The sequence below is a fragment of the Marmota marmota genome, unplaced genomic scaffold (genome assembly GCF_001458135.2).
Source record: "Marmota marmota marmota unplaced genomic scaffold, marMar, whole genome shotgun sequence".
NCBI lineage: Eukaryota > Metazoa > Chordata > Mammalia > Rodentia > Sciuridae > Marmota > Marmota marmota.
Genome location: NW_026000242.1, coordinates 2,945,035 through 2,968,855, shown reverse-complemented (window position 1 = coordinate 2,968,855; position 23,821 = coordinate 2,945,035). Strand labels below are relative to the sequence as shown.

Here is a 23,821-nt window from a genome sequence, read left to right as displayed (position 1 = left end):
GCCCCAGGACCGGGGTTTCCGCGTGGTGCAGGGCGACCCGCGCGAGCTGCGGCTGTGGGCGCGCGGGGATGCCAGGGGAGCGAGCCCCGCGGGCGAGAAGCCGCTCCGGACGCGACGGAGCGCTGCCCTGCAGCCTGAGCCCATCAAGGTGTACGGACAGGTGAGCAGTTTTGCAGCCCTCTTCCTTCCAGCTCTTTCCTCTCTCTGCACTTCCTCACCCCCGCATCCATCCTTTGCAGTCGCCTCCCAGGTGCAGGCACTACTGGGGACTTCCCGGCTTGCATTTGTTTTTTTTCCCCCTCATATGAGTATAACCGTCAGCCGTTGAATCGCATTGATCTTTCCTTCTTCCCGTCGATTTTAGCAAACGTATTCCAGGTAACTCTCTTGGGGTGCAGTGCACATTTCCCCAGGGTATGTGTAGACCGGTTTAGTTTCCGGCAGGTACAGGAGGGGTGCAGCTTCTTTTTCACATCTGGATAAAAAACGGGCTTTCTTTAGTGTATTCTCAGTTGAAGGCGAGTACCCTGCAGTTGCAGTGCACTTAACACAGGGGCGGGCGGAGGGGGTTTCCACACTTAACCATCCTGAACCCCAGTGAAGGTGGGGAAAACTGAAATCTCAGCCCCTGTCCTTCAGTCAAAGAAGAGGGTGTGTGTGCGTGTGTAGGCACACATGTGTGCACGCACGCAATGACTGAATTTTTTGTTTATTTTTGTGGGGGTGTGAGGTTCAATCCATCCCCTGTTTCAAGATAATGACTTTATTTTGGTCAGGAATATTCCTCATGGCACTTGGGAATTTGAAAAGACTGCAAGACATTTGGTGGACATTATTATTCAGTAAGTGATATATTTCTATCCAGGCAATGGGTTTATTAGATCATAAGTAACATGAATTTCACTTTTGTGGCCAGACTTATGGCTAGGAAATGCAAACCAAGTTTGTAGGTTAGTATCAGCACTGGCAAGATTAATTTGCCCATGTTATTGCCTCATGAGACTCCCAGTTCTGCAGTGAAGGTCGGTGGGGGAGAAAAGGTGGGACCCATGGAGGTGATAAACGTTCCGAGTCAAACTGTTCCCTTTTAAAGTGGAAATTAAAAGATTAGCCTGAGTTCTGTCTTTCTTCACTTATTTTGCCAAAGCCAGTTCCTCCTTCAGGAAATATGTAGAGTTAAACGTTCAACCCTTGGAGCCAGGAAGAACCTTATAAACCATGTCACCCTATTGTGTCTATTTCTTGGTGAAGAAACCCAAGTGCCAGAAGATGAAGTGACTAGTCCAAGGTCATTCTAGGAAGGGCTGCTTGCTCTTTTTTGTTTTTGTCTGCAGTTTCACTGATCTTTGGGTGCTGGGAGTCAACCTGTCTTTATACAGGGCTTCTTAAATAATTCCTTTCTAAAATCAGATGTATGTGGTTCTAAAGGGAGAGAGTGGTGGTGAGTGGGCAGAAGCATTTAATTTTCGCCATCAGCTCCTGGGCAGGAGGAGTGTGTGTCAGGGGTCTGTTGGAGCCCATCTGCTCCATTCCTCTTGGGCGCAGATCCTTGTCCCTCTTCTCACCCCCATCTGAAACTTGTATTTTGTATTGTTGGAAAGATGTCAGCAAGGTCCTTGCTTTCCACAGGGAGCTTGGGGCTGGTGAGTGAGTGTGAGTGTGTTGTGTGTGTGTGTGTGGGGGGGGTAGTGGGTAGGGATAGACACTCCCTTTTTCACTGAGTCTTCCCAACTGGCCCAGTTCTAGGGGCTTAGAGTGGGAGGGATGGTGGACAGTCCCTTCCAGAGCTCCATTCTCCTTAAGACGTAGTTTTGGTTGAAGGAGGAGCTTTCTGGTTTCAAAAATGGCAGGTACCATTTCTTCTTTGGGTTTGGTTTGTGAGTCTCCTGGGGATTTGAGACAGGTTAGAGATGAACTCTGTTTTCACTGGGAGTAACTCCAAAACTCTTGGCTTTTGTGTTTCTGGGCCGGCTGGACTGGGTTTAGTTCAGCTGAAGGATGCAGAGCTATCAGTGGAGCTCATTGAGGAATTCACACCAAAGAGTGAAAACCCAAGACAGTGTTTTTCCTGTTCTGTTGCTGCCTTCCTGTGCCCTTATTCTCTGTCACCTTGAGGTTCATGAAAAATGGCATTGACTTTACTCTTTAGTGATGTGAGTCAGATAGAAGGAAGAACTTCCTGGTATGGGCTTTCTGCCACAAGTCATATCTGTGTGGACCTTTCAGACTGCAAGATTGGAATCAGTGACTAAAGGGGTTTAGGGCTCTTTTGGGACCTCCAGATTCACATCTATTTGTAATGGCCTTTCTAGCAAGGGGGAACATTTGCCTCTTTTTCCTGGGACAGACACAGTTATGAATAATATCCCTTTCACTCAAAAGTGTCAGGATGCGACTATAAATCATATGGTCATCCTCCTCTGGCCTCATGCCAAGTTCCACTTTATAATCCCCCTTCAAGTTTTAAACCTAAGCAACTGAAGTATTTTCTGTTAGTGTTGCTTGGAGTTTGGTTCTGTGAGGGTACAGATGAGATGAGTACAATTTTATCCTTGTTTTCTGGAAACTTAAAGTGTTTTTTTTTTTTGGTTACCAGGCATTGAACTCGGGGGCACTTGACCCCTGAGCCACATCCCCAGCCCTATTTTGTATTTTTTTAGAGACAGGGTCTTACTGAGCTGCTTAGCACCTTGCTTTTGCTGAGGCTGGCTTTGAACTCACAATCTTCCTGCCTCAACCTCCCGAGCTGCTAGGATTATAAGCGTGCACCACTGCAACCTGCAGGAAACTTTACAAACTTAAACTTAGTTTAAGGAGGAGATAAAGCAGATGCAGATAGGGCAGGTAAATGTCCGGGAAGTGAACAAGTATACATGGACACACTAAATCAGCCCTACCTCCATTGTGACACATTAGTGGTCAGGGCTCAGAATGTTAAGGGGTGGATGGGGTCAGATGCTGTGCAGCTCCTTGTCTTCTGATCTTGGTGAGGCTAAGGGAACACCAAGAGCTGCAGGCAGAAGCTACTCAAAGAAGAAGGCTGAGAGGTAATGGGAAGGCCACCCACCAGCTTCAGGGAGAAGAGAATGGAAGGCTTTTTCAGGAGAATATATGTGTCTGAGGAAGAGCCCATTCTCATTAACAAAGAGAATATCTCCTCCCTCTAGACCAGATCACTGGAGGGGAGGATGCTAATCCCCAAATATTCAGTCCAAAAGATAGTGAGCTCTCCTTGACTTTCCATANAATCAATGGAGTAAATTTAGCTTTGTTATTTTGTGCATATTTCTCCTTGGATTCTCTCATGTGGGAGACTGGTTTCTGATGCCATTACTTAGAGGCATGTTTGTAATAATCAAAACCAATGTGCTATCAAGTATTAGGACTTCTCTGCCCAAGTTCAAAAGTTTAGAAGATAAGCCTTTTGTTAAAAGGCCAAGTTCAAGAAGGGATTCCAACCTTCTTGCCACATTGATTTCCTCCCATCCCATGCTTCTGTGCCATTATGCTTGCTTTGTCCTCTCCCTGAAAGGTCTTCCCCACTCTTGTCCTTGCCTGGAAAACACCTGTTTCATTCTAAAATATCCAAGGAATTCCTCTGGTTACTTCCAGGCTCCAATGGGAGTCTCGTGTTGTAATTACGTAAGTGTCCCATCCCTCTGTGTGCTCCATAAGGGCATAGAGTTAGCTTTTCCATGTTTCTCCAGCTGTGGGAATATCTGTGGACCAATTGCACACCTGGAAGAAGAGAGACCTGGAGGGTGGGGCACACATTCAAGTCATATAAAAGGTATTTGTAAGGAGGACAGTTGTGAACCCACAAATAGATAGTCAAAGTGCATTGGCTCAGCCCAATGGCATGGCCCTGGGGTCGTGGAGCCCTGATTTTCCTGTGCTGTCTGGGAGGACTGTCATTGGTTTGTGCTAATGGCATTGTTTTTTGGGAAAAATCCTTTGGAATGAAGCACAAAGCCTAACAGGATTTACAGGTTTATTTTGCTTCCAACGAGCTATCACTTCATAGTTTCTGTATTTTACAGGACAGGACATATTCAGTGTCCTGATTTGAGACTGAAAATAAAGTGTCTGTTACAGCACAAGGCCCTGGGACAAAGGATGTCCTTTGGGAGTGGTGCACTGCTTGGCTTTAGATCTCTTTTGAGTAGATTCTTGCATGACACACTGACTCTGGAAAGAATTGGCTAGTTGATTCTGAAGTCAGGATGTTTGACCTGTGTACTTCCAAATGAAGATGAGAAAGCAAAGCATTTGCTGTTTTGAGTTGGCTTCTACCTCGGAGAAGACTTGCTTGGCGTCTTGGGTTGGCTCAGTAAGGGATGTGACCTTGAAAAACTTCCTGGTGGCACTTGGCATCTCTTATTGAATTCTATGCAGTCTCTGGCCACTGTTTTAGTTTATTTGGAGTTTGCCTGCCATGGGGGTTGGATGGTGGACGAGGCTTTGAAGGGTGAAAGTGGGCCAGGACAGGAGTGAGATTGAAAAAAAGAAGAGATAAAATAAAAAAAATCATCCAACTTGTTTATTTAACCTTCAGCAGGTAATGTGTGTTTACAAAACCAATTTGTGCTAAGGAGTATGTAGTGACAAGTAAATTTCCTCCCATTTCCTGCCCTCATTTATCTCAGGCCCCTTCTCAGTTGGCAACCAATGTCATCAGGTTTTTGTATAACCTTCTAGAGTTATTCTATGGATATATATAATACAGATGCATGTAAAATTACAAACTTGAATTACCAGTGGCTTTCTGTGACCTGTAATCCTGGCATCATGTGTAATGAGATTAACTTTAGTTGTAAAATATGTTTTGACATTATGACTGTGAATAGTCTGGGTGTTACCTGAAGACTCATAGCATAAAACAGATGGTTGGTTCTTCTCCAAGCCAGGTGAAAGAAAGTGTCTTTCCATTTCCCTTAGAGGGTTCCTGTGGGCCAGGAGAGCATCATTCTGGAGTCTTCTCCTAACTTGGAGAAATGTTGGCAAGCAGCTCTGTAGAATGTAGGGCCCAGGTTTGTGAGAATATCAGAATGTAGAGATCACAGATCTTGCTCTTAACTTGCGTTCTTTTCTAGAATGTTTTCATTATATTCTGTAAAATGAAGTTAATAGTATGCTTAATAAATTGCTTTGAGACCTGGGATCCATGAGGCAGATCCTAGCAGCAATGAATATCCCAAAGCAAAGGATAGATGTTGTAGGAATATTTTACCCTCAGAGTTTAGTCTGTTAGAGATCTCAGCCATCTTTGTAGTGTCATTGTTTAATCCCAGGGCAGAGATAGATGGAGCCAGCCCTGTCCTGTCCACTGTAACAGAGGGACACAGGGGCATTCTAATAATCTTGAGAGCAGGTAATCCCCAAAATAATTTATTCGCTTTTGCTATGTACTCTTTTTAAAAAAAGCATCAGTTTATACTCTTAATTAAATTTTGCATAGGTGAATATTAAATGAGTTTGCATCCTTCAAGCTGCCAATATAGGAAATGGTGGCATAGTGTGTTTAGGGAAAACCAATTTAGAGTTTAAAATATTCAACAATAATTCAGATGTAGATAACACATTGAAATGTATTAAAACTGGGGTATTGTGATGACCTTTTCTTCATTTATTTAGATTTAAATAAATGTTATGGAAAGTCAAGGAGAGCTCACTATCTTTTGGACTGAATATTTGGGGATTAGCATCCTCCCCTCCAGTGATCTGGGCTAGAGGGAGGAGATATTCTCTTTGTTAATGAGAATGGGCTCTTCCTGTTCATTCTCTAGGTATGCCAGAATCTACTGAATGGCATATTCAGTCCAGCCACGTACATGCAAAAATCAATTTCCCTCCGTTTAAAATGAGCCACAGTTAATTTCGACCTAATTTATTGGCTTATCGACCTGTGAACCTTGGGCCTTCGAAGAAGTAGCCTGGCCGGTCTGCTCCCATCAAAGTGGCTGATGATGCTAAAAACCGGAAAAGGCAGGGTGGGCTGCTGGTCATGATTAAGATTTGGGTTTCATCCTATGTTACTATGTGATGCTTAGTTTTTAAATTAAAAACGAGGAATGCTTTATGCATATCGGGGTGGGTGTCATGAAAATAGGACTTCATAGCAATCACAACCAGAATAATGAATTAAAAAGCAAATACAAAATCATGTTATCTACTGGTTATTTGTGTGTGTGTGTGTGTGTGTGTGTGTGTGTGTGTGTATATATACATGTACATATGTATATTATTATATGCTTATAATTATATACATATAAAATCTATGCCTTTGGGTTCTAGGGACCTGAATCTTTGGGCATTAGGGATCAAGTAGTGAATTACAAAAAAATTATAAAATCGTGTTATTTATTAAGTAATTGTATGCTATGTATACAATTATGTACATATAGAACCTATTATATACATGTAAAATAATCATATAATTACATACATATAAAATCTGTATCTGTATCTTTGTGCTATGGATTGAACCCATGGCCTGTGCATGCTGAGCACTTGCTGTATCACTGAGCTGCACCTCCAGCCCCGGGTGATGGCTAATTATAATGGTGACAGCAGTGCCCATGTTACTGATACTAGTTAGGAGCCAGATGATCCTACTTTTCTGGCCTTATGACAGATCCTCAATAGAGCGCCATTTGATAGATGTTTCTGCAGTGATGATGTTCAGTAGCTGTGTGTTCAGTATGTCCACTGGACAGCCATAGGTGGCCATTGAGCACTTGAAATGTGGTTAGTGTGACTGAAGAATTTTCTTTAATTTTAATGAATTTAAAGTTGTGCAATAGCTGCATGTGGCTCTCAGCTGGCTGCTGGATAGACACTGTGGTTCTGATGGGTTGCAAGGGGGGCTCCTTTCCCCTGCTGTAGGCGACCTTTGCTTCACCCAAGAGAGGTTAGAGCTCAGGCCTGCGTTTCTGAGCATCACAAACAGGGGGAGTGGGAGCAAGTGCTGAAGGCTTCATCGAAACCCAGGGATTTGGAGGCTGCTGACTAGCCCATTGAGTGTTAGGAGATGGTGTTAGGAGATGTAGGGATGTGTCAGGGGACCTTGGAGGGCAGGTGGGCACAGTGGTCATCTTTGGGGGATGCTGCACAGTTGTTTCCTTGAATCAGTCACTTAGGCCTCAAGGGGTGACTTTTCACAAGGGCCAACCAAATCTCTGTGCCTTCGCTTGTGATTTGGCCTTGTGCAGACAGCCCACTCCTGTCGGGGCTGTGCTGAGGTGCCGTGCAGATCCCGTGCATTCTGTGTAGCAGTGAAAGATGTAAACAGTGCCTTAACAGCAGGGCCATCTCCCCGCCCCTGGCCTCCACTTCCTGCGCTCTTGTTGACTTACCTCACTGTTGCTGGGTCTGTCTTTCATCCCTTCAACCTTTCAGGCTGGCACAAAGACAAACAATGGAGGCGTGTGGTCTTCATCATTGCATGTAAACCTCCCCCCCTCCTCGCTGGCTGGCCCTTTAACTTAGCATGCCATTGCTGTTGCTGCTGCTGCAGGCTCTTGGCTTGGAAAATCGGGACCCTTCATGATGATTTATCTCCAGTCCCCTGAATTAGATTAAAAACACAGCTAAGAATGCTCAGAGAGGCAGGCTGATGTGATCATATCCCAAATCTGAGTGGCAGACAAGGGCAATAAAAAGATGTACGTATATCAAATGCGTTTTGTGTCGTGTAGGGGCCAAGGTACTGCTTATTACCCACCCCCCTTTTGTTTTTCCCCTGATGAAGGTAATTGAAAGAGCTTCGATTATGTAGAAAGGAAGGCTAGCCTGGTGAGTGAAGATTTTTTCCCTAATAATTGTGGATTGGAGAGAGGCCTGGGGAAGATGGCCAGGGTGATACTGAGGTGGAATAGATGTGTGTGTGAACCAATGACTGGGTCCTCAGTAGGGATTTTAATATGCTGGGGGACTGAGATGAAGAGCATCCTACTTTGATGGGCAAGTGAGCTGAGGGGTAGGGTCCAGATCTTTAACTCTTGGGAACCTTTGTTTTTGGAAGCGCATGAGCTGATTTCATAGGTCCTGGGGGGAGGTAGTAAAAGCCACCTGGGGAGAGAGGCTAGTTCAGGGACAGTCACTGGGGAGACTCAAGTGGGTGCCTGTGAGGTGTCAAGCTGCGGAGTGAGGGGCACAGATAGCCAAGGACCTCATTTCTCTCATCCTCAGAGGATGCTTAAGAGGCAGCACCTTGTAGGCCTGCCCTGGGAACTGAGAAGAAAGGCTGTAGCTCACCAGTTGTGCTGCCCCGGGGGCTCTGCAGAGGAACCACTAAAGGCAGGGACAATAGAGTTGGGTGAAGGCCTGGGGAAGCTGGGAGTTTTCTCAAGCACTTGAATATTTTAACCCTGTGTTCAGCCAGTGCAGTGGTGCACACCTGTAATCCCAAAGACTCAGTAGGCTAAGCAACTTAGTGGAGACCCTGTCTCAAAATAAAAAATAAAAAGGGCTGGGGATGTGGCTCAGTGGTTAGGTGCCCCTGGGTTCAATCCTTGGTACAAAAAACAAAAACAAAAACAAAAACCTGTGCTCAATTAATTGCATAACATGAGACTCTGTACCTGTGACTTACCTCACCTGTGTGTATTTCCCCCCAAATTCTCTTGAGTAGTTAAAAACAGTCTTGCAGTTCACTGTGCACAGGGATTTGCTGCCTTTGGCAAGGTGTGCTGGGCGAGCAGGGGTAGTAGTGGTGGCGACGGCAACACGCAGTTGATTGCAGAAACCAGGCCTGGAGTAACTGGAGGAGAAGCATCAGGAGTGGATGTGGGAAGCTGGGGAGAGGTGAAAGAGCTATCAGAACCAAGCTAGAGAGTTCAGCAAGCTGAGGAGGGCTCTGCCAGTGCTTCCAGTTGCTGAGCCCTCCTGCTAGCTCAGAGGCCACCTCTGGTACTGAGAAATTGGCCATGTTTTGGGGGTTAACATGCTGGTCCTTCTCCGTTAGTCTTGTTTAGAGCTTCTCTCCCAGTGTGGGAAAGGAGCCTTGGGCAGGTCTCATGTCTTTGGCTCTGGGATGTCATGTTTAATTGCTTTCCCTTTGGTGAGGGAAATCTGGAAAACGGAGTCATCTGGGTGCTGTGCCCTCAGGACTTGGATGGAGATAGGGCTCCCTCCAGGTTCCTGAGCCCTGTTGTGGAAGATTTCCCAAAAGTGTTAGTTGGCCACAAGGTCTGAGCTTGACTCAAGCATGTGGTGTTTTGTCATTTTCCGTATGTCACTGCTTGCTCTTAGGTCTCCATGTTCTGACCCTGGTGCTGTGAATGTTGATTTTTTTTTTTTTCTTTTTCTTAAATGTGGAGCCATTTTATGAAGAACGGCTTATTTCAGTGGAGAGCCATTTGGACTTGAAATGATATTTATGGACTTTGAAGTTTATGAAAATACATTCATGGTTTACATCTCATTTGCTTCTTTTACAACAGTCTTGCAAACTTGGGAAGAATTATTAGTCATCTCATTTTACAGACGAGTTTCTTATAGTTCAGAAAGAGAAGTGATTTGCCCCAAGTTAGACAGCTGGTAAATTCTAAAAACCAAGACTTAGACCAAGACTCAAACCGAGCCACTGACGCATTTGCCCCTCACACATGATCTAGTGAAATTTTTGCTCTCAGGCAGGATCCATGGCTTTTTCGCTGTGCACTCCCTTTTTTCCCTTTTAAAACCCAGAGGACCCAGTGGCTCTGGAGGCTGAGACAGGAGGATGGAGAGTTCAAAGCCAGCCTCAGCAATGGTGAGGTGCTAAGCAATTCAGTGAGACCCTGTCTCTAAATAAACTACAAATAGGGCTGGGGATGTGGCTCAGTGGTGGAGTGCCCCAGTTAAATCCCGGGTACCAAAACAACAACAGCAACAACAAACCCAGAGGACTCCTGTAACCCTCCCTCTTCCTGGGCTCTCCTTGCTGCAGTGGTCTTGTAACTTTCAAAATGCAGCAAGTTCCAGGTCCTTCCCAGCCCAGCTCTGGCTCTCCCCTAGGTCTGGGTCACTCTTCTCTGCCCCACCTTCTCTACCTCTACCTCCTCCCTGTCACCCTTACGTGATAACATCACCCAGAGGTCCTCTCCCCCTTGCATTGTCACTCCTCTGCAACAGTCAGGTCTCTTGCTTAACAACTGGAGTTTAATCATATTCATTGAAATTTCTTGTTTAATGCTTGTTTCTTCGACTAATTTAAGGGCCATGAGGCAGGATTTAGAATTCGGCTGTTTTCCAGGCACCTAGCATAGCATCTGGTTTATAGTAAGTGCTCAATAAAAATTTATTGAATGAATGAAATGAGAAGCTATTTATAGTGAAGCTGCAGAGCCAGCCAAACAGGAGAGAAAGTGGGTGGTCTGGAACCCTTAAGGGCCCCTAGAAATGGCTTTGGACTCCTGGGGAAGCCTTGGCTTTTATCTGTGTATCTGTGTGCCCTGCATGAGGCCCACATTTTAAGGCATCTGGAATACCACCTCCAAATCTTTCTCTGAGCTGAACCTTGTCAGTAGCAGTTGGTTTCAATGATCTCTAAGGTTCTCTCTGGTGCTGGGGTTTCCTTCTTATTCTTACCCAGTGGTAAATGGAGGGGTGATCCTGCTCATGACAGATTATTATTATTATTTTTTTGGGGGGGCTTCTTTTATTAGGGAACACTCCTAGAAGAACACATGTCATCATGTCATCACTGACTGACAAAGTGGTTCACCTGGAGGGAGAGACACATGGCAGATAGGGTGCCCCTGCCAAGGATCAGTCAGGAGTGACTAAGTCAGTAAGAATATGTTAAAGAGGAAGGAAAAGGTGCGCGCGCGCGCGCGCGCGCGTGTGTGTGTGTGTGTGTGTGTGTGTGTGTGTGTGTATTATCAGTATTTTTTTTTTTCATCTAGTGGAATGCTAAGAGTGACTCCAAGGTCACTGTCCCTTTGTTTCCTCATCTGTAAAGTGGACAGTGTGAATTTGTCAGGCTTGTGAGTCCCTCTGGTGAAGACAGCATCTTGAGCTATACCAAAGTCAAGGGAGTGTACTGAGAGTCCAGGCACAGAGCTGTCTTTAGGGAGCGCCCAGAAACTAGATTCCAGCTCTCCTGAGGTGGAGAGTCCAGGGATGGTAATGAGCTTTCTAAATATAGTGAGAACAGGGTCTTGAAAGGGGACACTGGGAGGCGATTTGCATGCCTCGCATTTGGGTCTCATGGTTTGAGAAAACATTGTTGTTCTTGGACCTCGGGAGTCTGTCTTTGGTTTCTGCAGGCCCTGTCGTATTCTACAGTTCAGGGGACTGAGCGGCTGCCTCTGTCCTCAGACTTGAAGGACAGGATATTTGTTTTAGACTTCATTGTAGAATTTTTTTTTAATTTTTTTTTTTAAAGAGGAGAGAGAGAGAGAGAGAGAGAGAGAGAGAGAGAGAGAGAGAGAGAGGGAATTTTTTAAATATTTATTTTTTAGTTCTCGGCAGACACAACATCTTTGTTTGTATGTGGTGCTGAGGATCGAACCCAGGCCGCACGCATGCCAGGCGAGTGCGCTACCGCTTGAGCCACATCCCCAGCCCCTCATTGTAGAATTTTAAAAATACTTCTTTGTATTTTGCTGCTAGTGAAGCCGAGAAATGAACCAGACTGCCTTGTTTGTAGGGCTTCATACTGTGTTCTAGAAGAAAGCTGCGTAGGAGTGAGGACAGGCTGTGGGTGTCTAGGACATCCTGAGCTCTGGGTTTGACCAATGTGAAGGAGGTAATGACAGAAGTGAATGGGCAGAACATATGTGACCCATTCCATGAAGGGCCCCATCTTCGTGAGTAGCTTAAACCACCATACAGATTTTGGTAGTTTTATTGGCAGCTTCTCAGGGCCGGTTCAGACTTGGCAACCCTATTTCCCCCGGAAGTACTCTGTGCACTCTTGCAGGTAAGAAATGATTAAAGAGCCTACAGGGTGCCTGTCACCCTTAGACCTCCGTGCATACATCATTGGTAGGTGAATGCATGACTAATCAGTACCTTCATACAACAAGCAATTTATTTCTTCCCTGCTATTTATAACCACCCAGAGCGGGAGGATTGGGTGGCAGCAGATTCTTCCTCCTACTCTGAATAATATGAGGCACATCGTTTCACCTCTTTGGATCATCAGGGCATGCTGGGGACCAAGAGATAGCCCTGGGGGTGGAGGTGATGTTTGATGAAGACACTGAGATGTGTCAGGGTGTGGGTGCTGACGATTGTTGTGAGCTGGCAGTGGACACTAGCCCCAAGTCTGCAGCCATCGCTCCAGCCGGGGACAGGAAGGCTTGTGTGGCTGCTCTGGCTCTGCGGATGATGCTGACAGCACTTTGAAGGATTGCCTTGGCCAGGGACCCAGTCCCCAGCCTGCCTTCTCTATGACTCATTCTAGTTGCATATTTTGGTAGCATGAGGGCTCGAGATGAGATGAAATGAAAGAAGTACGTATTGAGAGTGGGAGCTCCTAGGTATTGGATCCACACTGGAGAAGTATAATGTTGTATAGGTCAGAGAGGTGTTTGTTTTTTTTTTTTTCAATTTAGCTTAAATTTACATAATATTAACAATTTTGAAGAGAACAATTCCATAGCATTTAGTACATTCACTGTTGTGCAACCGCTAGCTCTGTCTAGTTCCAAAATGTTTTCATCATTTTGCAAGAAAGGTCTCCTCTCTTCTCCTAACCCCTGCTTTCTCTCTCCGTGGATTTACTGCCCTGGATATTTCATATAAAGAGAATCATGCAATATGTGAGTGTGTATTTTTGACTTGGCATATTGTTTTCAAGGTTCATAAAGTCTTAACTGTAAAATCCCCAAAGACAACCACTCCCCTGAAAAAGAGTGACTCTCTAGCCCCTCTCATTTAGTCTCAGTTCCTGACTGAAGGCAAAGGACTGGACTAGATTCATTGTTTCCCAAATAGGCTGCTTTGGAGACACGGGGCATCTGTCAAAAATACCAATTCCTGGGCTCCGTTTAGGGGGCTTCCCAATCAGTAATAGGTCTGGGTTGGGGCCTGTCCCAGTGATTCAGATCCTGGGCCAGGTCACCTCTGGGGGTTATTCTAACCACCTGCCTGTGAGCCTGGCAGAGTCCTGCCCTCCTTCCAGACGTTTGTGGTTCCTGGCTGCGGGTTCTGTTCAGAGAGTCCCCTGGCATGCAGTTTTTCTGTTTGCCTTCTGAGGGGAGGCACTCGTTCCCTCCCTGCTGGCTTTATAGCTCCAATTAACTGTGTCTCATTTATCAGGCTCCAGCTATGCCTTGTGAGCCAGAGACAGAGAGGGAAGGTTGTTCACGCCCTGGGGTTGTCCTTATGACTGACTGCTAGTCAAGGTTATGTTCCTGCAAAAGCCACACTCCCACCTCCTCCCAGGCCCAGTCTTCTGGGTCAGCGTGTGGGACCTGAGTGGGAGAGGCTGGTTGGAACATTTTGGAAGCCTGCAGCTGCCCCCAGGAGGCTGGTGACTGGCGGGGAGGACAGGCAGAGATCCCCAGGAAGGAAAAGCATCCAAACAAACTGGGAAGCACTGCTGACCTAACTAAAGGGCTCTTGCTATGGGGACCTGGTTTGTTCTTGTTTGGTTTGTTCAGGCTGCTGGGGGTGGCCCTGGGCTGCTGGCTCCCTGGTCACATTGCCTGGACAGGTCACTGCTGCTGGGAGAAGCCTGCTTTGACTTTTGCCTGCTTATCCCTGTGGGGGTGAGGGATAAAGAGGAGGAAGGTGAGGCCAGAGTAGAACATATCTTTTGGCCTTAATCACATTGATAGCCTACCCACCTCCCTGCTGGCTCCCGTGTCCTCTGGGTGCATCCATTCCAGCCTCTGAGTTTGGTCCTGAGCTTTTGGGGGATGGGCACCTGGGCTGCCTTAGGGATCAACCCTGACTCACCAGGGAGTTATTCTCATAACCAGGATGTGCCTGACATCTTGGCAAGCGGGGATCGGAACTGTTTGTGTGCGTGCCTGGTGGCCATTTCTTGCCAGGGATTTGTTTTCTTTCCCTCCACTGGGCTGCCTTATACAGCCTGCTCTTAGGGACATCTGATAGAAGAGGATTTTTTAAATTTTTATTTTAAATAGGTGTCTCACCAAGCTTGCCTGCTTAAGGCTTTCTTCATAAAACAGCCCTTGGGTATTTTGATGCTTGTTTCTTGTGTTCAGTCTCACCCTTGACCCTTAGGACCAGTTGGGGGGATCCCATAAATCTCATGTCCTCTGCATCGAAAGCCCACAGTAAGTTGTTTTAGCCCTCTTGCCCACTGTGATCCCTGAGAGCTTTGTAGCCTGTTCAAAGAGTTGTCTGATGGTTACCTGCTAGAGGGGGCACTTTGACCGTCTTCTTTGAGGATGCCTGGACCAAACATTGGAGAGCTTTTCATCCCAGACCCTGGGTGAACTTGGGTGGTTCAAGTAGGTCCCCGATCCTTTATCATATTGACATTTGCATAGTTCTCTATTCCCCTCTGGTTCCATAGGTGAGGGTGGATTTGTATGGGAGAGGACTGGTTAGCCTGAATTCCCGGGGTCACAGATGCTTCCAGATTCTTTCCAGAAACGTGGATTGGAAGTAGAGCAAGAGGAAGAGGGAAGGTTGGAGGGAGACTTTAGTGGTTTGGGGAGATTCCCTTAGCTGCTTTTGCCTGTAGCATCCTAGGCTAAATAATTTATTTCTGTTTCTTATTTGCACTCTTCTGTTGATGCTTGCCTGGACTTATCTATAGGGAATGGGAAGTGACAGTTTGGACTAAAAATATATCAAGGGTCTTTTTCTTTAAAGAGGTCTCATTTCAAATGTTTTTCAAAAGAATTTGGATCCTAGATCAAATTAAATACAGGTGCTTAAAACCTAAAGCAGAGCCATTAGGGATTAGTTCCTTGGTCTATGGGGCTGCCAAGTTTGTGGCCCAGGTGTTTCTCTTTTCCCTGGTGACATCTGAGAGCACCCCATGGAGTGGGTGTGGCAAGTTAGGGTGTGGTAGGGGAGGAGGGGAAGGAAGGAGAAAGGAGGTGTGGGGAGGGGAGGGTTTTCCACTGCAGAGTCCTGATAAAGTGGCTTCAAGAGCAGGTCAAGCCAGACTTGAACTTTCATTAGTCCAAGAGTTGGTGGTGGGGGTGGTGCTGCGTGCCACCCGGGCTAGACCCTGCAAGGCACCATGAGTCCCCAAGCAGCCAGGATGGCTGATGGAGCTGGCGTATCTCAGGTGTCCTGATTCGGAGGACCTTGTTCTGCTTCTAGATATTGCACCAGCTGCCAGAAGTTCTGTTTGTGTCTTCATCAGTTTGCTCCCCACACAGGTTTTGTGAAACAAAATGCCAGCCCTCAAACTGGTGTCCATCAGTGAACAGTGACACAAGATAAGATCCTGTGTGCTCAGGGTAGTATGGCCTGTGGGTGGTGAAATAAGAGGAAGAAAAGTAAGGCAGTTAGTGTTAGGTAAAGTAAACATGACCAAAGAGAAGTAGCCTTTTTTCTGAGGCTGTCTTTCCTCAGTTTTAACAGATGGGTCCCAAAAGCCCGGTGGTGTAAACATATCTTCTAGTTACGAAAGTTCAAGGTGAGTGTCACTCCTCCATGGAGGGCCTTCTCCCCAGAGACCCAGGCTCCTCTGTCCTGTGGCTCCGCCCTCCTCCAGGACTCTTGTCCTTTGAATGCAGCCTGCAGATGGAGAAAGAAAACAGGACTGTGTGTGGGCCAGGCCTGTAGTGGCCCTGAGAACCCCCTCTCAGAGACCATTGCCTGGAACGTGGTCCTAGGGCCACACTTGATGCGAGGCAGCCTGGGCAAGGGTCTGCAGTGTCATCAGGAAGCAAAGGAAGCAGATTGAGAGGGTAGCTCAGCTCTGACACCATGGGTGTTTTTGTCATTATCCTTACCTAGCAAAATAGAAGGTGCCACCTAGTCCTCTGTTGGCCTTTCTACCTGTTTTTATTTTATTGGTTTACAGAATCAAAAGCTTGGGAACGTCTGTTAGCAATAATCCAAAGGTCATTTCTGTTGGGTTCTGGTAAACATTTCCTTACTTGCAACACTTTAAAAATAAATTTAAAGATACCTCACAATGATGACTTCCTCTTGTTTCTTATCATGAATCGAAAGTGAATAATGGTGACCCCAGGCCAGGGGAAAACATTTCCATAATTGGAAAAGCATGCGGTCTTTCTGGCCTGTGGATTTTTAAAACGTATATTTTAATTTTTATTGAAACAGTTACATATTTCTCAGGTACACACTGTAATATTTCAGTACATGTACACAATGTAATGATCAGGTAATTGGCATATCCAGGTAATGGTTCTGATCACTGGTGGATCTATGACCTCAAACACTGATCATTTCTTTGTGTTGAGAACATTCAAAATCTTTTCTATTAGCTCTTTTGAAATATAGAATTAATTGTGGTTAGCCTTCGTTATCTCACAGTGCTGTATAACATTGGAAGTTATTCCTTCCAGCTGCTCTCCTGTGCCCATTAACCATTCTTTCTCCGTCCCAGCTTCTTGTCCATTTTTTTTTTTTGAGTGGGAGAGATATTTCTTTTTTTTTTAATTTCTTTTTTTATTTTTAGGTGGACACAATATCTTTATTTTACATTTATGTGGTGCTGAGGTTCGAACCCAGGGCCTCATGCATGCTAGGCGAGCACTCTACCACTGAGCCACAATCCCAGCCCTGGGAGAGAGATTTCAATATTTTGGTTTACGTGCCACCCATATGGACTAAGGATCAGAGTAACAGGGGATTGATGTGACAAAGGACAAAAGTGAAGCAAAAAAATTGGTTAGGTCAATGAGACCCTGAGAAGATTTCTGCAATCTAATGATACTCACAATTTCATGGAATGTAACCAGGGCACTAGTATTTCTTCTGAGGGAAGCTGAGTCTGGAAGAGCATGTGTAGCAGGGAGAATAGACCCTGCTGGCTCAGTGACTCACATCTCATCTCAGAATTCTGTCCTTTCTGAGTGACCAAGGAGGAAAAAGTCTAGGTTTTCCATGGGTGTGGCCGTTTCTCATGGGGGTCCTGATTCCTGTATTGGTCTCTTTCAGGTCAGTCTGAATGATTCCCACAATCAGATGGTGGTGCACTGGGCTGGAGAGAAAAGCAACGTGATCGTGGCCTTAGCCCGGGACAGCCTGGCCTTGGCGAGGCCCAAGAGCAGTGACGTGAGTATTTGTGTTACTCTGGGCACTTCTCAATGCTGTCAACATGCCCTTTCTGATCCCCTGGGATTAATGTGCCAGAAAACATACTCGGTAATTGGACTTATATGAGAGGGAGGAGAATCTGGAGTTAATACATGTATCCCTTGTTTACTGAACACGGAGAGGTGTGGTCAGTGTCCCAGGCAGTGGGGAAGGTGTGATTACCTTCCTGAAGTGATGGGCGGTCTGAATCTCTCGTCTGCTCAACAAAGTGCCAGAAGAGTGTTCCTGAGCAGAGCTGCCTGCCTGGAGCTGTGCCAAATGGAATCAAATTGGTCTTTTCCATGTGCTGATGTCTTCTAACCCATCACTGATAGGGGAGCTGTTGAAAATGGATTTTCTCACATTCTTAAGGGCATATAATAGATTGGGTGCTTTGAAGACAGGAGATCAAACTCAAAAGACCTTAGAGAGGCCAGGCAGATAAAGGGCAGGAGGGAAGCCACCTGGCATTTACAACACTCTTTACATCTCTAAAGGAAAAAGGTCTCTCCCATTTTTTTGAAGTCTGTGGCCCACTTGGCCAATAGGCCATTTCTTCATATCTTAGTTCAGATGTGGTGACTGGGACTTGGTTGCTGTTGGAGAGGTACTAGTGTTACCACTGTTGACCGGGTTCCACTGTTCCTTGCGCCGAGGCAAGGTCAGAGTGGAAAATAGAAGTTTATTAAAGAACAGCAGAAAAGACTTCTCCTGGAGGAAGAAGAGGACCCAAGAGGTGGAATCCGTGGAAGTGCGGTTGTTTCCCCTTTTTATAGTTTTCTGTGATGGCATGTAGGTGGGAAGGCCCGAGGGGTGGGATACAGATGGGCCAAAGAAGTAATCTGGGCAGGAAGGACTCCAGAGGCAGCATGTTCAAGTTTGCGGTTCATTAACATTTCTTTGGGATGGGCTATCTTCAAATCTGCTGGGGCCGTTCATTAACATTTCTTTGGGATGGGCTATCTTCAAATCTGTTGGGGGCTGTTTCCTGGACTTCATTAACATTTCAAGAGTTGCTCAACGGGAATTAATTCTCGTGGCCTCCATTTTAGATTTCACTCAATATCAGACCCCATTTACCTAACTACACTGACTACCTAACTTTAAATCTGGCTTCACTAGGAAGAAGAGAAGTACTTCTGAGTGGCGTTGCTGATTGGCTCTGTGCTCTGGGTGCCACACAGGAGGCAGAGTCCAAAATGGCCAGATCTGACTTTTCAGGAGAAGCCCAAAGGTCTGAATTTTTATGTGAAACTGCTGAGTCTTACCAGTTGGCAGCTGATGTCTAGTTTTACAAACACCATGTGGGCCAAGTAAAATCTGTGAAAGGGTCAGGACTGGCCCATGCATCCCCAGTCTGTAGCCTGTGTTCCAGACTTCTTGTGGGCAGGAGGAACAGCCCTGCCCCAGATCAGGGTCTGCCATGGTAAAGAAGTGTGAGTCTGTGGACACATCAAACACCACAGAGCTTCCGTCACCCATTGTCCTGGCCAGAGGAAACCTGATGAATTTACTAGCACTCACACCAGGCTTTACGTAGTTTTGTAATTTTTGAGTACAGATTTGGTCTTTTTGAGGTACCTTCTTGAATATCCGCTGTTTGGGTTGGATGTGTTCAGAGATAGGTGACTGGAGGGAGCCCCGGGAGCTATTTTCTAGTGAGTTGAATTAGGGCAACCACAGGCAGGGAGGGCCAGAGAAGGACTGGCCATCATGATGCATAGTTTTGTGTTTGGAGCCATGGTGCGTGGGAAACCGCTGTAGCTGGCGGCCAGTCTGGGTATAGAGCTTTGGAGCAGACCTAGACTTGTTTGAGGCCCTGACTCTGACCCATTTATAAATGAGGTCAGAGTTTGTGAGCAGCAGCTCTGGACACAGATGGCTGTGAATGGCTGCCTGCTGGCTCCCGGGTACTCTGTAGGTACTACCTGTGTGTGTCAACTCCATCATTGCTCTGTGGTGTCCCTTTTGGTCACAGGAGCCAATTCTGGATTCTACTGTGTTGAGAAATCTTCCTTAGGGTTTTTATACATTTTATTTTTTTTGTCCAAAAAATATTTTTTTGCAAGGTAGGGAAAAGAACAACATTGTTTTATATTTTTCCTGCACAGATGGGAGCTTAGAGGCATAAAGGGATTTGCATGAGGTCACTCAGCATATCATTGGGGGACTTTGGGGCTGATGAGAATTAAACCCAATTGTGTATGCCATGTGTGAGGCTGTGGTTTCACTGCAATGACCAACCTGGCGGGGCCTCAGCACTGACAGCTGCACATGCTGGGATCCCCTCAGTCCTGGGTGAACTAGGAGGGTTGGTCTCCCTCAACATTGCCAGTCTATCCAGCCCGGCTCTTACTCTGTGTAAATATTTGGGTGTGTCTTACTAAGGGCTCATTGAACATTTGAAGTGATTAACTATTCTAGAATTAAATATGAGATAAAATTAAATGGAAAGGAGACTTAATGCCCAGAGTTAATAAACAGGGATGGCAGAAATTTCCTGCATCATATACAAACTGCATTAAAGAATTGGTAGATGAAACTGAGATGTTCTGATGTGAAAAGTTAATGCAAAAATAAACTATGACTCAGAGGCAGAGTTGTTGGTGTTGGGGGAGTGGTAGCGATCCAAGTTGTCTTTAAAGAAAACTTGAAAGCATGGTTCATAAGACTGGGTCAGAAGCCTGAGGAAAAAGAACTTACACTGATAAGAACCTGCGTGAGTGGGGGGACTTGGCCAACATCATCATGCATATTCAGTATGTAAGTGGGGTGGATCTGGATGCTGGAATCCCAGAGGGTTTGCTCTTAAGCAGGAAAAAAGAGAAGTCATCACCTGTTGAACTTGTAGCCTGGTGATTCTGTCAAGAACGGAGCCCACGGGACTGATTTTTTTCTGTGATGAGGTGATGAAGTGAAACAACAGATGTGGCTTATCTTGACCCTTCCTTAATCTTGATTCCTTCTCTCTCATGATATGTGTTACAAAGTACTCAGGTGTGACATAATTGGCCAAAGAGCATCCAAGAGCATCCTGAGATAGTGTCTACCAGAAGATCAGAATCGACCAGGAAAGATGCCATGAATGATTGGTTTCACCACCCTTATTAGCAGCAGAGTCTGTGTAGCCTGCGGGAGGCTGGTGTCTGGCTTAGCACAGACTCTGAAATCAGAACGTCTGGGTTGGAATCTTGGCTCTGCCATTCATTAGCAGTCTGCCCTTAGGCCAGGTTGTTTACCTTCTGTTACCATAATAAAATACTTGATATTATCAACTTATAAAGAGAAAAGATTTATTTTGGTTCAGTTTTGGAGGTTCCAGTCCATAACTGTTGGACCCATTGGTTTTAGATCTCTGGTGGGGATATTGGATGGCAATAGTGGGGAAGCCTATGGCAGAGCCGTACCAATGACACCATGTGCCAGGGGACAGAGGGAACAAGGAGGGGACCCAGCCCCTATAGTTCCCTTCAGGGCCACATTCTCAAGAACCTAAAGACATCCCATTAGGCTCCACTTCTTAAAGGTTCCACCACCTTCCTACCTGGGGACCAAGCCTTTCATTCATGGGCCTTTGAGGGGGATTTAAGATCTAAACCATAGCAATGTTTTCATTTATCACTGAGATGGTGCTTGTAAAACCTTGCTACCCAAAATGCAGTATCTGGGTTGGCTACATGGGTGTTTTCTGGGAACTGGTTAGAAATGTAGAATTTGGGGACTGGCGATGTAGCTCAGTGGAAGACTAGTATGCACAACGTCCTGGGTTTGATCCCCAATACCACACACATAACAAAAGTGCAGAGTTAAATGTCGAATTTCAGGTTCCACCCCAGACTTGAATTAGGTCCTGCTGAATTAGTGTCCTGCTGGGTGATTTGTAAGCATATTAAAATTTGAGAAGCACTGCTATAAAGGCCTTGAGCAGTGCCAAATGTGAGGTGTTTTTTTTTTTTTTTTTTGGTACATTACAGTTGTCTTCTTCCTCCTCATTATTATTGTAGTTTTAAAATACAGGGAAAAGAATTTTGAGCTGTTCACTTTGAAGGACCATATTTATAGGAAAGAAAATGGTCTAACTGGCAGCTTAGTAACTCTTCCAGTGCTGAATTTTGTTCTTTAGGGAATAGTGTTGAGGTCAGAGAGGACTAATTAGTGCAGAGCCCTGTCTGGATGAAAACAGCGATTGCAGCACAAGACAGGGAGAGCAGGGCGTCTGCCCCAGTTTGCTTGGAGGTCACGGTGGACAGTGTGAGCAACGTCATATTGCCGGGAATAGAAGACAGCAAATTCTGGTTGCTCTTGGGGGTGCTGTATGAGGACCAAGAAGCCATCAGCCGGCTTGAGGTTCAGTCAGCACTGTCAGAGGCCTTTAGTATGCTGTTCAGTGTGTGCCAGTGGGTAACTTGCCTTATGGTCTTTTGTCAATTAAACACAAATAAGAATTGTGAGAATTATGGTTCGTGTCCGGAATGTACCCCAGAAGCTCATGTGTTGAAGGCTTGGTCCTCAGTGCAGCCATGCCCAGAGGTCAGAAGTGATCTGATAATGAGGGCTGTGACCTCATCAGTGGATTAATCAATCCATCCACAGCTGAGAGGATCCCAGGGAGGAGGTGGAAACTGTAGGCAGGTGGGGCACGGTTGGAGGAAGCAGGTCACTAGAGGTGTGCCCTGGGGCTCTGTTTTGTTCCTGGTCCCTTCTTGCTTTCTGCTTCCTGGCTTCGGAGAGCTGAGCAGCTTTCTCCTACCACCACACCCTTCTGCCTTGACTTTCTGCCTCACCTAGGGCCCAAGGCCATGGAGCCTGCTGACTAAGGTCTGAAACCTCTGAAACTGTCAGCCAAAATAAACTTCTCTTCCTTTAAATTGTTTTTGTCAAGTTTTTGGTCATAGTGACAAAAAAGCTGACGGACACAATAGGATAAAAGATATTATGTTGGAATTGTTCAACCTATAGAGGGCCAGTAGGATAAAAAATATTATGTTGGAATTGTTCAATCTATAGAGGGCCAGGAATGTCAGTGAACAATCTTCCATAATGTTCAGGCATAGGATGAACACTTACATATTTACTCTTTACTTCTATTAAGTATAAGACCCAAGAGATTTTTATTTTTAACTTCTTTTGTGGTGCTGGGGATTGAACCCAGGGCTTAATGCATGGTAGGCAGCGCTCTGCACTGAGCTGCTCCCCCAGCCCTAAGAGACGGGGGTCATTTGCTGGTGGGAAATGAGGAGAGGGGCTTTTTGTTAGGGAGGATGTTTTTTCCTGGAAGTGTGAGAATCTCAGACAGGCTTTTCCTGCTGGCCAGCACACCTTCTCGTGCTTGGCCTATGGATATGGTGTGTGGCTTTTCTTTTTTAACAGAGAAACATTAAGTATGGAGAACGTTCTTTAAAATGGTAACTCGTGGAGTGGAAAGACAAATGGATTTGGAAGAAACCGACTTAATTGTGTCACTTACTAGTGGTAGTCATTCACTTCTCCGAGTCTTAGTTTTTATTCTCTCTTAATGGACATAATTATAGTCAACCCTCCTTATCCACAGGTTCTGCATCCATTATTCAGCCAGCTGCAAATTGGGAATGTTTGGAGAAACAAGTGCATCTGTATTGAACATGTGCAGACTTTTTTTGTTTTTTCTTGTCTTATTCCTTAAAACAATGCAGTATAACCAGTCTGCAGAGCGTATATGTTGTCTTAGGTATTATAAGTGATCTAGAGATGATTAGAGTAAAGGAGGATGTGAGTAGGCTGAGCATCCACAGGTTGAGTATCTCTGGGGGTCCTGAAACCACTTCCCCTCAGATATTGAGGGAGCATGATGTTCTCTCAGTCACTCACTAATTCTTTCCATTCACTCTCTTTTTTTTGTTCATTTATTCAGTGATTCTTTGGTTTATAATCATATCTATTTGTTGTAGAAGTCTTTGTTGACTACCTAATGTGTTCTTGGTGCTCTGAAGACTAACTTATAGGATTTTCAAAGATGAAGAGAGATAATACACACAAAGGAGTATTGTGTCCTGAAAAACGCTCCCCTGATAAAAATACGATCACATTTGTGCATCTCAAGAAATTCATCCTAGTGGATCATCAAGTCATAGGATATTGAAGCTGAAGGGGGCCTCCCTGATTGTGAAGCCAGGCATTTGCTCTGTGCAACTTAAGAACTTACCTGGACTCCCAGTGTCCATTCTTGGCCAGCGGAATGGAAGTGAGAAAAAGTTCCACTTTGTCTTTTTTGCCACTCAGATTATCTGTGAGCTCTCAACCTGCTGGTTTTCTAGAGCTGCTTTTGTGGCAGCACCTTCCTGCGCGCTTGATAGTTGGAAACACGTGCTGTGTGTTTCTACTAGTTCCTTTCATGGTGACCCAGATAAAGGCAGAGGCTCTGTCTTTGCTTCTTTTAACCTTGATGTCTATGAAATGTTAATGGCCCATCCTTGTGCGTTCAGTCCCTGATGGACAGCCCTCCTGTCCTCATTGTTTGCACTGGGCCTTGTTAGCAAACATTTCCATGTTTACATGTCCATCCTCTCTAGTGGCCATGTCTGATTTGTCTTTGTATGTCTGGTGCCTGGCCTAGCACTTGGCTTTGGTAAAACCTTCCAGACACGTTGCTGTT

At 45.6% G+C, this 23,821-nt stretch overlaps 1 protein-coding gene across 3 annotated transcripts in view; it reads left to right on the top strand.

Annotated features, from left to right (window-relative positions):
• The first annotated feature begins 6 nt into the window (after positions 1–6).
• Positions 7–23,821, top strand: part of Sorl1 (sortilin related receptor 1) — a 158,239-nt gene continuing 134,424 nt past the window's right edge. The window contains exons 1-2 of one of the 3 annotated variants that reach the window (XM_015489718.2): positions 7–160; positions 17,053–17,169. In XM_015489718.2, coding sequence (XP_015345204.1) covers positions 17,080–17,169 — 90 coding nt within the window. In that variant the 5' untranslated portion in view covers positions 7–160; positions 17,053–17,079. Of the gene's footprint in view, positions 161–821; positions 843–17,052; positions 17,170–23,821 lie in introns of those variants that run through there. The other 2 variants (XM_015489720.2, XM_015489719.2) reach the window with 2 other exon arrangements.